This window comes from Myotis davidii, unplaced genomic scaffold, assembly GCF_000327345.1.
Source record: "Myotis davidii unplaced genomic scaffold, ASM32734v1 scaffold135, whole genome shotgun sequence".
Classification (NCBI taxonomy): Eukaryota; Metazoa; Chordata; class Mammalia; order Chiroptera; family Vespertilionidae; genus Myotis; species Myotis davidii.
Genome location: NW_006289813.1, coordinates 7685647 through 7699587, shown reverse-complemented (window position 1 = coordinate 7699587; position 13941 = coordinate 7685647). Strand labels below are relative to the sequence as shown.

General features: G+C 39.6%; 1 protein-coding gene across 6 annotated transcripts in view; it reads right to left on the bottom strand.

Moving 5' to 3' along the window:
* Positions 1-2417: 2417 nt before the first annotated feature.
* PDE4D (phosphodiesterase 4D) overlaps positions 2418-13941 on the bottom strand; it is a 1003569-nt gene continuing 992045 nt past the window's right edge. For all 6 annotated transcript variants that reach the window (XM_006762435.2, XM_006762439.2, XM_006762436.2 and 3 more), the window contains 4 exons: positions 9755-9909; positions 8589-8711; positions 7999-8181; positions 2418-7335 (listed from right to left, as the gene is read on the bottom strand). In XM_006762435.2, coding sequence (XP_006762498.1) covers positions 6919-7335; positions 7999-8181; positions 8589-8711; positions 9755-9909 — 878 coding nt within the window. In that variant the 3' untranslated portion in view covers positions 2418-6918. The remainder of the gene's footprint in view (positions 7336-7998; positions 8182-8588; positions 8712-9754; positions 9910-13941) is intronic.

Genomic DNA, 13941 nt, shown 5'->3' with positions numbered 1-13941 from the left:
GCCCCCTATCTATCCTGGAAGGAGGGCCCCTCCCAGTGCTGGTGGCACTCCCAGGGATTCCCCTGTAAACTGCTATCATTTATGCCCTTAAACAGCCAGGGGGGATTAAAATGAAAATTAATGGAACATCTTGCTACATTCTGGTAGAGAGTGGGGCTACACTCTCTACTTTAAACCCCACTCGCTTTGGAACTTGCACATGGGATCCTAGGAAAACAGCGGAAGCCATAAAAGGGTGAGAATTCTTACCAGAGTCAGCTCCTCGGGACCTCTGTAGTGTGGGGTTGAGAGAGGAAGGTAAAATTTCAAGCGGTCCCTTTCTTTGCAAATCCTGATCCACTGATTGTTTCCCCCTTACTCTCCCCCACTCCCCCAACAACAGTTGCTTTTCGGCACAACATGTAGCCCATAAATGGAAACACATTTCCCATTCCTGTCTTCCACCGCAAAATTTAGCGCCTTTTCCATCTTAACTAAGCACGTATCATACACTGTGGTCATACCTTTTGCAATTTGAAGTGCGACAGCAAAACAAGCTCGAATTTTTTTTCCTTCACCACAATTTCACAAATAGAAGACTCATTCTTACTGTAGATCTTAGCAGCCTCAGCATACGATTTTTTTCTTTTCCTATCAAGTCAAGAACTTTCACCTTCGGCTATTAAGTGACTAAGGGACAGGAGGGTATGTATCCAGGAGACACGACTCACGTCCAGGGGGCGGGACAGGCCAGACTCGCGAGATTTCACCACGCTGCTCAGGACGGTGTGCAATGTAAAACTCATAAATTGTTTATTTCTGGATTTTTTCATTTAATGTTTTCATACTGCAGTTGACCACAGATAACTGAAGCTGCAGAAAACAAAATCGTGAATAAGGCGGGGGGGCGGGGGGGACTACTGAATCCTTAGTATTTAAGATTTGGGGGCTGAGTATTACATTTTTGCTGATTCCTTCTCTTTAAGACCCTAAAATGTTTTCTCAGATTGGGTTATTCCACTTTTAGGTCGCCAAAGGAGGAACGCAGGAGACCAGAACAGTGAGGGATTACGAATGCATTCGATCATCCGCACCCAGATGGCTGAGCCTGGATGGCTCCAGCACCCAGTGAGGGGAGCCAGCGGCTTTTGAATGACGTTTGGCGGGCTTTTTCTGGGCGGAGAGTTCTTTGTGCACACCCGGAGGGGAGATCATGGAATGTGGTCGCTGCAAGTGAAATGAGGTCTCTGCAAAGGGAACGTCCATGGTGAAATGGCCTGAAAAGCCAGTTCCTGGGGGAAGGATTTAAACCCAATTGCTCCATCAAACCTAACATCCACTATTAACTTGGTGGCTTTACTTAGCAAATACTAAGCACCTACTGTGTACCAGGTATTGCTTTAGGAGTGAGGGATACCGCGCTCTCAGAGAGCCATGTTCTGGTGGGAGAGATAGACTGCAAACACACAGATGTGTATGCCAGTTTGTGAAAAGCATTATAAAGAAAACAGCAGGGGGAGGAACAAAGAGAGACGGACCAGGGGTGCTTCCCTTCCATTTCTCCAGAGGTCTCACTTTCCATTTGTACCTCAGGACTGGAACAAGTGGTTTCCTTGTCTGGATCCCCTGCCTCCTCCTTTAAACCCTCCCTTTTGCTTGATTTCCTCTTCCTCTTCTTCATGCTCAGCTCCAACCCCCTTCCTTAGGAAGCCTTCTCTGGGCTGCCAGGAGGGAGCAAGTTCTTTTCGGGGGGGCACAGCGCCAGAGGTTCTTCCCAGGGCATTCCCAGGGGCAGGTGGATGAAGCCTTTAATGCCTTGTCCCCTCCAGACTGTAAGCTCGTGTGTGCCTCCTTCACTGTCAGAGGAGCTACCCAACAAAGAAATGTTGGCCGTCTGGCTAACTTGCAGTGTGCCAGACTAGTCAATTAAGTAGATAAGACCCTTTCCAAGCCTGTTTACAAAATACTGTGCTTAATCTTTTTTTAAAAAAATATTTTTAAATATATTTCTTTATTGATTTCAGAGATGGAGGAGAGATAGAAACATGAGAATCATTGATCAGCTGCCTCCTGTACCCTCTCCCCTTCTCTCCGACCCCCTTTCCCGCCCCTCACTGGGGATGGAGCCTGCAACTCAGGCATGTACCCTTAGCCAGAATTGAACCTGGGACCCTTCAGTCCGCAGGCTGATGCTCTATCCACTGAGCCACGCCAGCTAGGGCTGTACTTAATCTTGTAGGCCATTTAAATGACTTTGGCCAATTTTTTTCTATAGGAAGATTAATCTCCATAATTTTGTTTCATTTGATTATGAATATCAATACTAGCTTATGATGTCATGTTCACTTCACTTTTACAATTTTTACTCTTGGAAACCTGTGCTGACTGAACTAGTTTTAAATGAATCATCTTTCATTTGTAAAAGATTGAGTCATAAATAGGCAGAATCAACCCATGCTTTTATTTCCATTGCATATAAAAATTTCATATGAAGGTATTGATGTACAGTACTATCCCCATGGGCTGTAAGAGAGGCTAAGAAACCACTAAAAGAATCATCATTTATAATGCTCACACACAATTTACCATTCTGAAAACATTATCTAATGAAATAAAATAAAAAACAACTAAAATCAGGAAGGATGTGTTTTTGTAATTATAGTGTCCCCTTTGTACTGTTTAAAAAACAAAAGTAATCAAATTCCTTTGGGCCAGGGCTGCTAAAATCTACAGTTTGTGTCAAAAAAAAGAAAACAAAATAACAGGAGGCTCATTTTTCCTAAAAAGAGAATCTCTCCTTTCACTAAGTCACATTTTCTGAGGGCTGGGCAGTGGTGGAAGGTTTCATCATCCACTGTGTCATAGCATTGGGGGCTGGCCATTGCGAAAGGTTATGTTTTAAAATTCTAAAGCAATATAAGTTTTGCAGAAACAAATTCTAGAGAATAATAAATCCTTTATGCTTGTCAATTGGTATCATATAAAACATATCTTGTACATCATACATATGGACTCACATATTAAAAATTGGGTTGACTTCAGTTGAAGAAAATTTCCAGGGTTAAAAAATGACCTTTTTCATATTATATATCCTCTTAACATGATAGGACGCTGACGAATAAAGGACTAACCAGCACTCGAGACCTTTGGCTCTAGTTTCAAATCAAGTTCATTTACCTATGTGCTCTAGAAGCCAAAAATACTTCTTATAATCATGGGACAATATATTTTCCCAGTAGTGTTTGAAAGTAGAAAAAAAAATGTGGCTAACTCAAGTAGCTCCTGATCAACAGATGGGGAAAACCATCACGATATAAACAATGCTGCTTCATGGCAAGAAGTCCTTAAGCTTGTATCTCAAAAGGGTCTCAGAATCTTCCAGAGGGTGTCTGTGGTTTTGTAAAATCCAGCTACTGCCAGAAAACCAATTGATTCAAAGCTTGGATGTGAAATGCCCAGCCCTAGCCCCACCATAACCTTACTTTCAAATGCAGCAAAACAGAAGAAAATATTGGTTAAAGTTAAGGCACAGCCCTGGGACCAAAGACCTGCAGCTATGTTTTTTTTTTTTTAAATTTATATATCTTTATGTATTTTATAGTTTTTTCTTGAATTTTCCATAAACAAGCTCTAAGGTGACAAGACTATATTACAGGAGAAAACAAAATGTACAAGGAGTATGTATACACACCATTCATTCTCTCACCAAGAGTTTCCAAATATATCAACACCATCCCATCATGGGATGATGTTTTAATAAGAACTGATAATTTACAATTAACATTACAATATGTACATTACAATAAATACATGGTTGTAAACAGACAAACAAGACTGTATTACAGGTAAGGTCATTTGGTGAGAAAAAAAATGCATGGCACAAAAAAATAAATAATGCATTCAAAAATTATCATAAAGCTTTCTGTGAAATCCATTTCATTCAAGTTTTTTTTCCCTTATCTGCAATTTGTTCTATCTACATTATTTTCTTGTGAATTTTAAGTGATGTAAAAGAAAATAAAATCAAAACAGCATTACTATGTTTAGTAACTTGCAAGCTGAAATGTACTGGTTATATGCAAACTTGGACATCTTTTCCCCATACAGTACCCAGATATTGCATTTTCTTATGGCATTTTAGGAAATGTAAAGCCACTTGTGAAAGGATGTTATTTTTAAAGCGGTGTATGATACTGAAGCACACTTGGGCAAGAGAGGAGCAAAAGGAGGAGGAAGGGAGAGGATCAGCAGATCGTACAGTGCATTAGTCCCTGTCTCTTGGATAGTACGCACTTTCTACAATTTGATTGTCAATCAGTGGGTACCCTCACAACATGTGACCATTAAAACCCAACAAATGGGGGGGGAAGCCTCTTTTTTTAGTGCAGTTATAAACCCTTTCAGGTCTGGATTTGTTTGTGACATATTGCTGCTTTAATTTTTTTTTTTTTTTTACTATTAAGATTCTAGGCACTCTGTGGGGAAAATACCAAGTATTAGGGAGAGGAGGGAATGAGACTATTTTGGAAAAAGGAATAAATCCTAGATTCTTTGTCATTTCTTCTAGACCTCCATTAGGGAGAAATGAAATTAAAACAAGTTTCCAAGTGTTCTTGTGAAACCATCTGGACAAATATAGGACTTTGTCTCAAAGGTTACTGCCTGATCTTTACAGGGAAAGGAGGGTGGAGATCTGATCATTAATCAGTTGATTCCTATTCTGCTCTGTGTCAAGATCGGAACTACACAAGTTTTCCCTCAGGGGATCTCAGGAGATTAAATCAGGAGCTATCTTCAGCATAGGCCATTTTTCTGGCTGATGACTTTGTTATTCATCCCCAGAAGGCTTCCTGCCTTCCTAAATATCAATGTTGTTCAGGGTTACACTTTTCGTTAAGTGTTTACTTATTTTCCATTTAGTCAGACACCCCCCTTTAGTTCAATGCCGATTCTTAGATATCAATTTGAAAATGATTATTTGGGTTCCAATCTTTCCACAGAGAAGGTAAACACTCTGTTCAGACCTAAAATGGAAAAAAAAGTCCAAAGTCTATAAATGCCCCAAGATGCCAACTGATGATAATACTGGAAATTAATCTCTAAAATTGCAATAGTTCTTGGTGCCAAATTCAGCCAAAAGTGACCTCTCATTTTTTAAAATTTTATTTCAGCAGAATCTTTTAACTCAACCCAGTATTTTAGGAGGGCATTATATTACCAAACCACTGGTGCTAGTGGCATCATCAATGACTTTCCTTCAGGATATTACAGAAGTTCTCCTCTACAAGACATACCGATGAACCAACAATAACCAATAAAGCAATTTCTACATATTAAGTACTTGTCTATTAAGGAAGGGTAGTTCCTACATTTAAAATCACTTCTCCAGAATATTCCTTATATAGTTCTTACTCCCATGGTAAAATCATGGAAACAAACGCACATTAGTTGTCCTGGTGTTTGTTAATATATTCTGCTAATATTGTTAACACTGCCTAACTAGCTGTTAGCTTTTCTCTGTAAATCAAGAGTAAAAGCTAGTCATTCTACATGACCTCGCAGTAGAAATGAATGCTAACCCTAACTTGACTATCTGCTTTTTCCCCATCAATCAAAATGGCAATGATATATTTGATAAGACCCTATCTAGTGAAGGTGGACAGAGGTTCAAACACACGCTAAATGATAGAGCAGCACAAGGGGCAAAAGTTTTTCATCCTATGACTGTGAAAACAATGAAAATGAGCATGACATATGTGGGTCATTACAAAGACATGCACTTGTGAAATGAGGGTCTATCGACATAGCAAAAAGTTATCAGAAGACACTACGTAGGAAAATATCTAAAAAAGACTGACCATTTTAGCTACTGGGTATTTATGTATCTCTCACTTGCTTCAGACAACACCAACGGATGATTGAGTGTGCATGAGGCTTAAGACACATTAGAAAGAACGCACACCAAGTATTACTGAACAAATATTCACTTTGCACACCATGAAGAAAAACAGTGAAGAGCATCTCTGCTTATCTGAAAAGAATGAAACAAAAAAAGTAAATGAAGACCTACAAAAAGAGTTTCCTGCAACATAAAATTTGCTTTTGTTTTAAAATATGGAAGTCATTGGTATATAAAACAAGGAATCACTACAAATCAGTTAATTGCTATGAACTATAAGGTGCAAGTAAAATTCGTAAATTAGATTTATCCAGTGTAGCACAGATTGGTACTGAAAACTTGCAAGTTACTCCTTAGAAAAAAATAACCAGTGGCAGATGAAGTTCTGAACATAGTTGTTGTTTTTTTTAAATATAATACTTCAATACATTTAATAATAAAAGTAAGCTCTACAAAAATTCTGTTTTACATATCATACAAAATATAGAGGTCAGTGCAGCTCACTGAACCACACTATTCAGTCATGTATCAGGAAGACTTGAAATTAGAAAATTATGCAATTTCTGTGGCTCATCTTCCTCCTGGTAACAGATTTGAGCTGTGTCCTGTTCCTGACCCATTTGCTGTTTCATTCACGAGTTCACTCCGTCTGTGTAATACCTTCTTTCTGCGGAAAATATTGCAAACCAATAAAAAGAAAAGAAACCCCAAGTCCTATCAACTTCTGGGCTGCCTGATGAGCCACACTCCCTTGGAAATATTTTGGAATTGATTTTTCTCTGCTTTGTCAGCTCTACCCAGCTGACATCTTGTTAAAATGCTGTTCGTGAAGATGTCCCCCTCGGTCTGATGACATGGAGGTGAAAAAACTGGTTACAATATTCCTGAGCTCCAGACTGAGTAGTCAAGGTCAGTTTTGTTCAACAAACGTCCTGGCAGATGACAGTGAGGTGTGACCATGGTTGTGGCATGTGACATGCACTTTGGAAACAATTTTTTCTACTAAAAAAAAAAAAAAGGCATGAACGTCCTTTGCACTGTTACGTGTCGGGAGAGTGATCATCGATGACACAGGCTTCGGGCTGGCTTTCCTCCTCGTCCCCCACTGCTTCTTCTTCGACCTGTTCGTCCAGGGGAACCTCGGTCGACTCCGAGTCTTGAGTGCAGAGAGTCTTGGAGTCACTGCAGCTAGTGTCTTCTTCTACTTGACTTCCACTGTCCTTTTCAGTGTCGGACTCGCCGTCCTCCTCTAAAGTGAGTTCAAACTGGAACTTCTCAGTCTGACCCGGCCGGCCCTCCTCCTGGTCATCAGGTGCTGGGGAGGGGCTCTGAGGAATTGTGCTCTGGTACCATTCACGATTGTCCTCCAAAGTGTCCAAAATGTCCTGGGCATCAGGATGGACAAGGTCTGCCCACGTCTCCCAGAGGGGGTGAACGATATAGTCTATGAATCCCACCTAGTTAAAAAGAAATGCAGTTTGAGTACAGGACTTGGGACGAAGAAACTATGGAAAAGGTTAACTAGATCCCACATATATATCCGATGTATATCAATTTATAAATATAACCTAAAACTTAAATAGAAACACATAAAATATAACATGGCCTGCAACTACAACACTGAACAGAAGACTATTTACTTTGGTAAAACAGTCGCTGTTTTAGGCAACGGTGAAAATTAGCTTCTAGAACTTTTTACACCATAAAAATCCTACAGCTGTTTACATGGTAGGGCTTGGCTTGAGGCCTGGACTTCATTTTAGAATAGCCAGTAATAGGTAAATCGAGATAACTGAAATATTGTCATGTATTCCATATGAGTTCATATAACCGAATTCACTTATAAATTCAGATAAACTGTCTCTATACCTATGAATATACTATGTGAACAATAGTCATTAATGAATATAATGCCATATGAACATATAAATGACTATAGGAATATAGATCATAAGAATAAAAGAGTCTTTTGAGTTGTAAAGACTAACGGGCAATTGAGCTTGCAAACATCAAGTACGCATGTGAAAACCACTAAAACACTGTGTGATGTGGACACAATGGAATCCAACGTTCAAGTGACTGTTTTGCTCTCTTGGAAAGCTTTGTGCGGAATGCATCACCTGTGATTTCTCCACAGATGCGTTGTGCTTGTCACACATGGGACTTATCTCCATGCCCCGCTCCCGCTCGCGGTCTCCTTGGCGGAAGAACTCCTCCATTATGCGGTCCGTCCACTGGCGGTACAGCTGCAGCGGCTTTGTCGGGTTGCTCAGGTCCGCACAGTGCACCATATTCTGGAGGACCTAAAACAGACAAATGCATTCTCGACTCAGCACCTGTTCCTTTTTTCCCTTTTTTACTAGAAATTCACATTTAATGACTGCGGCACTTAAAAATAGATGTTGTGTAAGACTCATTCCAAATAGTTCAACCATGATGTGTCTATGTGTGGTTCACACTTATATTTATAGTCCAAAGTTATGACACCTCTACTGCATCTAAATACCAAGAGCTGTTTATGTGCATGGCTGATTAAATTCAGAGCTGCTTAAGTGGCTGGTTTTGTGGGATGTCAGGTGTTGTTTTTTTTTTTAGTGCATATGCAAATGAAAAGACTAAGCTGGTTAATTCATAAGTTGGGAAAAAGGAGACATAAATTTTATCAAAGCTAGACACACAGACACATGAGAAAATTCAAGTCATGCTTTACCTGAATTCTGTCGGAGTAATTATCAAGAAGAAGAACTCCAGAACTGGTCACTTTCTTAGTTTCAACCATAGTTTTCAAATCAGCCAGTAGATTCATGTGTTTTGACATGTCTGTTGCAAGTACCTTAAAAGCAAGGAGTATTTTATTAAGTAAAAAATGTCCAGAGGAAAAAAGAATTTGCAAATAAAAGTACTATGCAGAATGTGAGAAGAAATGGAAAACCACTCTGCCCTCTAACAGCGTGTATGGCAATTCTTTACTATGTGTTGGGGCAGAGTCCTTTCCTCTTTGTTGTCAAGTTTTCTGGAAGCCCAGATATATGTACCCAATATACAGAAATGTTAGGCACTGATAACCACTTTTGTGACAGAAAAAAAGGCATATCCATGATTAAGACATCATTACATATTTTTCCCATTCCTTGGACTAAAAAATGGTTAGTGAATGCTGATGAACTGATTCAAGATTGCTCACAGGGAACTTCAGAAAGAGAATATTCTGGGCAATTTTCTGCTTATTCAAGACAGATAATTCTTTCCTTTGTATATACAAAGCTTAAGAGAATGAATTTTTTGATAACCAGAGATTTTCCCGTGTCTGGTAATTACTGTGAATAATATGCATAGAGAAAATATTAAAATCATGGATGTTTTCTAAATGGCACTCTGATGGAGTCCCCCCGTTTTGAGTGGAAAAAATTCAAGCTATGGTCAACATCCTCTACTCTTGTAGGTCATCTTTCTGCCTTCACCAGACCAGAGGAGTTCAGAAAATAAAGCTTGATAAGGAGGGTAAGCTGTCATTATTCCTTTTTAAAAATTTTTGTTATTGATTTTAGAGAGAGAGAAAGAGAGAAAAACATTGATTTGTTGTTCCATTTATTTGTGCATTCATTGGTTGATGCTTGTATGTGCCCTGAATGGGATCAAACCCACAACCTTGGAATATCACAACGATGCTCTAACCAGCTGGGCTACCCGTCATTACTTTTAACTTTAAACTGCTAGAAGTAGAAAACCTATTACAGAACATCAGGGACAGCTTCTCAAACATAAAGGGGCAGCAATAGGATTTGAAATATACAGTTCCTTTCATTTAATATTCATTTCTCCCCCCTTTAACAGTTTGCATCACAGCTTTCTTTTTTGCTTTTATCAGCTACTTACAATGTCAATGACCATTTTTCTTAATGATTGTCTTTGCTTTTTGGTCAAATTCTGGAAAATGTCACAGTTTTCTTCTTGAAGCAACTTAAAGCCCACGGCCAAATGATGGTTCTCCAAGACAGAAGAATCATTGTACATCAAGGCAAGTTCAGAATCTTAAAAGAAAGACAAGAGACAAGAAGATCAGCAAAGCCATTTATTCTAAGTTTATTTTATTCTTCATATTCTGGGATAACTTTTGGTTTAGAGCTCAATTTCCCCTAAACATCTCTGCTGGCCTTACCATACATGACAACACCAAGAAGGCAATGTATTAGTTACTGTAACAGTGGCAAGAGCAATGGCATCGGGGGAGTGAATTCTAACATAAATGACACGTGCAAGTCATTTCTCACCCCGAACTAAACAGATAGTTCCTCCCCTCCAGATCTGCCATAGGTTGCTCCATAAGCTCAGTAGAAAATGCCATTATTCTTAACATTTGCAACATGCCCAAAGCATAAGGCGCTGTATTCCTGATAACTGTGCATCACCGGCCCAGCATTTTATATAACGTAAGGATCACGTGACTTAGGATTGTTTGTGTTCAGAGAGGGCACAAGAACAGTTTGGAACACACAGAGAATGTTTGCTTTGTTCTGTTGTTCTTATTTTCATCCACAGGATAGCTTTGAAAGTAGAAGCTTTATTCATTTTCCCACTTCCATTCCCAAGTGCTATGGCAGCCACTGTAAACAGGTATACTGCCCTGTCTACCTGAGCACTCGTGGCTTCACGCAGAGAAGATGTCAGGCTGCCCACGGAACCGCACGGTGAAGATTCCGCCGCTCTCACTGCTGCCCTGGGCCTGTGTATTTTAGGCAGTGAGAGGCCCTGCCTCCTTACTAGTTCCTGGAAATACCTTTTAGACCCAGGTCTGTAAGATGGTCATTAAAAAATTGGTGCTATTAACTGTTTCCACTTAAGTCCTTGTAAAGACTAAAAGTGCATGTGTTTGATCTTTTTACTGACTCATGCACAGAAAATACTTTTGGAAATATATATTCTTTTCTAGGAAAGAAATACCCAATACTTCTTACTGAATATTTTAAAGGAGCGAGGGAGGAGAAGTGAGGTTCAAGACATATTTCTATTGTGAAATCTATGACTTCAATAATACTATAGAAATAGGAATTTACACATTGAAATATCTGTTCCCAACTACAAAAACAGAGATGTTTAGAATACCAGGCAATGTATATGTACGGTATTACTTATTGTCTTTTTGTTTTTTGACAAAGCAATAGTATTCATGTTTTAAAAGTCAGTATATGGTCAGTCTGACTTTTAAATAGTCTATAAAAGCATCTAATTATGAATATTTATCCATAGATAGTTAAACATATAGAAATAAAAAAATTTAAACTATAAAGGATCTTAACATATTATCGTTTCTATAGTGGAATCATATTAAATAACACATACTGAAAGGAAGTCACAATGTTTTCCAAGTGGAAGGCATAATACATTTTCTAATTAATCTATTACAGTTCTTTTAAGGGGGCAAATGTGTATGTGGATCAGGGGATTAACAGAAGAACTGACCCGGATTGATCTATATGCCCTGTGAAGAAAGAGAAAAGAAATTCAGGCAATTGAGCTTGCAGAATAAAAGATGAGGAGCTGTTACTTGGAGGAGGCAGATCTGTGGTCTGAACTTTGAAACAAAGAATCTGAATTCTACTCAAGGCAAGGATGGCCTTTCACAGAGAAGGTTGTCTAGCCCTCCCCAGCCTGCCTCAGTAGGCGGTTAGCTCTCGACATGTAACAAGAGTCCAGACTGGCCAGAAAGACCATGAAATGATTCCTAATTAGACTGGTGGGCCTCTACTGCCTCTCTAATCTCTGAGGCTGCTACAAAAAGGTGGCGGTGACTGCTGCGTTTTAAATGAATGCATGTTAGCATTTAAGCAACCTGTTTCTACTCTTCTTTGGAGCTGAGGTGTGTGGTCATGTCTAAAGGGGAGTAAGATTCTGTAGTTCTTGAGTAGATTTTGAAGAAGCAGAGGTGTGCACGGAGACTCAGAATCAGCGGGGGGAGGCCTGGGACCTCTCTACCATGCAAAGCCTGCAACCTCATGGCGCCTTTGTAGCCGCCTTCAAACAGGGAAGGTGGCCGCCTCACTATGGGCTTAAAAATTTGAGGATTAGAAGTCTCTAGGATTCTTTATTACAGGAAACGTAGATGAAACCTTTGGCACTGAACATGCTGCCAGCACCAGCTCTACGGTGCTAAGTGTGCTAGTCTGAGCCGTGGATGCTCAATCCATGAAAGAGAAACATAAACTTAATGTCTACATAAAAAAGGGTTTACTGCAAACTAAAAATAATCACATAGTTTTGAGTGTATCTCACAAAGTTATTTATTACAAGTTTACAAGGTATTAGAGGGACTCATTATAGCATGCTGTGAAGTTAAGACTTACAGTATTTGTGCTACTGGCTACTAGGCCTCTTCTGTTGCTGAAGTGGAGTGCTTGCTGGCATGATCCCTAGTCAGAAGCTAACTAGGGCAGTCATTCTCACAATGCCCTGGGCTCTGACCAACCCTGAGCTACTTCCATTACCAGGTGATGCCGCTGATTCATTCTCTCAGGAATAATATGGCCTCATCACACCCCACCCTCCAGGAAACATCATCGATCAAAGTTCCTCTGGGAACGGTTCACCTCCCAGTGGTCCCACAGAAAAGAGATCATCACTACATTACTGAATAACAAAACACTTACAAAAACAGGGTTAGTAATCCTTCACCTCAAGCAAGTCATCAGCAAAATGACCTTAAACAGACACCCTTGGCCACTGTCACTGTATTCCTAATTCTCCCCTAAATTTCTCCATTATCTGTCTCAGTGGGTCTCCAACTTTGCAGCATCATATTCGTCTATGAACGGAAGATCAGCTTCAGTTACAGACTCCACGGTACCCTGACGCTGGCCAGAGTCCTCCAGTGCCAGCCAGAGCCTGTTTGCCCTTTGAGGGTCCATAATAAAGAATAAAGCTGGTCCTCATTTCAAAAAAAAAAACCAACAACTATCAGAATACTTGGAAACAGTGACTTTATTACCAGTTGTTTTAATTTTTTTCTCTAATCTATTCTTAATTCTAATGTTATGATAAGGGAATCTACAATATTATATATAATGGGGTGAAAAAAGCACACCAGTCTGAATTTTGGCCATTATTAATTTAAATAAAAAATATGTATACCTTTCTTTAAGGCAAACATTAAATTTAAACAAAACTTTTATGAATGAGGAGCACATCAAGACACACCTAACAATCAAAATAATAAATCAGGCCAGGTTAAGGGAAGTATCAGGGTACAGTGCACTCTGTAACCTCCCCGAGCTTCTCAGGAAGGACAGTGGATCCCAACTCCTGACACAATGCGAATGCAGGCAGCTGCATCTAATGTGAATCACATTTATGTGTTAATATTTAGTTACGCTTTGGTGGTTCCTGAAGGCACTCTATTATAGGTTCTTATAAGGTAGCTGGAATATGAAATGTTACCCCGTCTGATCTTGGATAAGTGAGTTCGTGAACCAAAATTCTAAAATGTACTGGGAAATCCATGATTTTCCCAATCTTCCTATACGAGTATATGAGTGAGTCACTAAAGCACAGTTTGTCATAGGGTAGTCCAGAGGCTATTCAAAGATACAAAAACAGAGCTAAATATTCTAAAAATCTGAGTTAAATCTCTCCAAGCAAAGCTACATTTAAAATCTCATTTTAAATCTGGATGCAGCACAGGTTGTGCAATGAAAGCTGAATGCATGGAGACTACTGGGCATGAGGAGGCTCTTATCCACAAATGCATGGCAAAACAAAACAAAACAACAAAAAAATCAGCATTACGCCCCATGGGATACCATAATAATACTCAGAGCTAAATTACATTAAGACACACTCTCATTAAAATGCATGTTTACACATTCCAAAAGAATTTAATGGCTCTGGAAATACCCCCAAGTACCGTATTTGCCGGCGTATAAGACGATTTTTTGGCCCTGAAAAATATGCCTCCAAGTGGGGGTCGTCTTATACGCCAGGTACACTTCAGATAGACTGCCCATAGTGCTTGCCCCGTGCCATAGTGGCCTCCCGATGCCCGCCCACTTCATTCCACATACCGTTCAGGC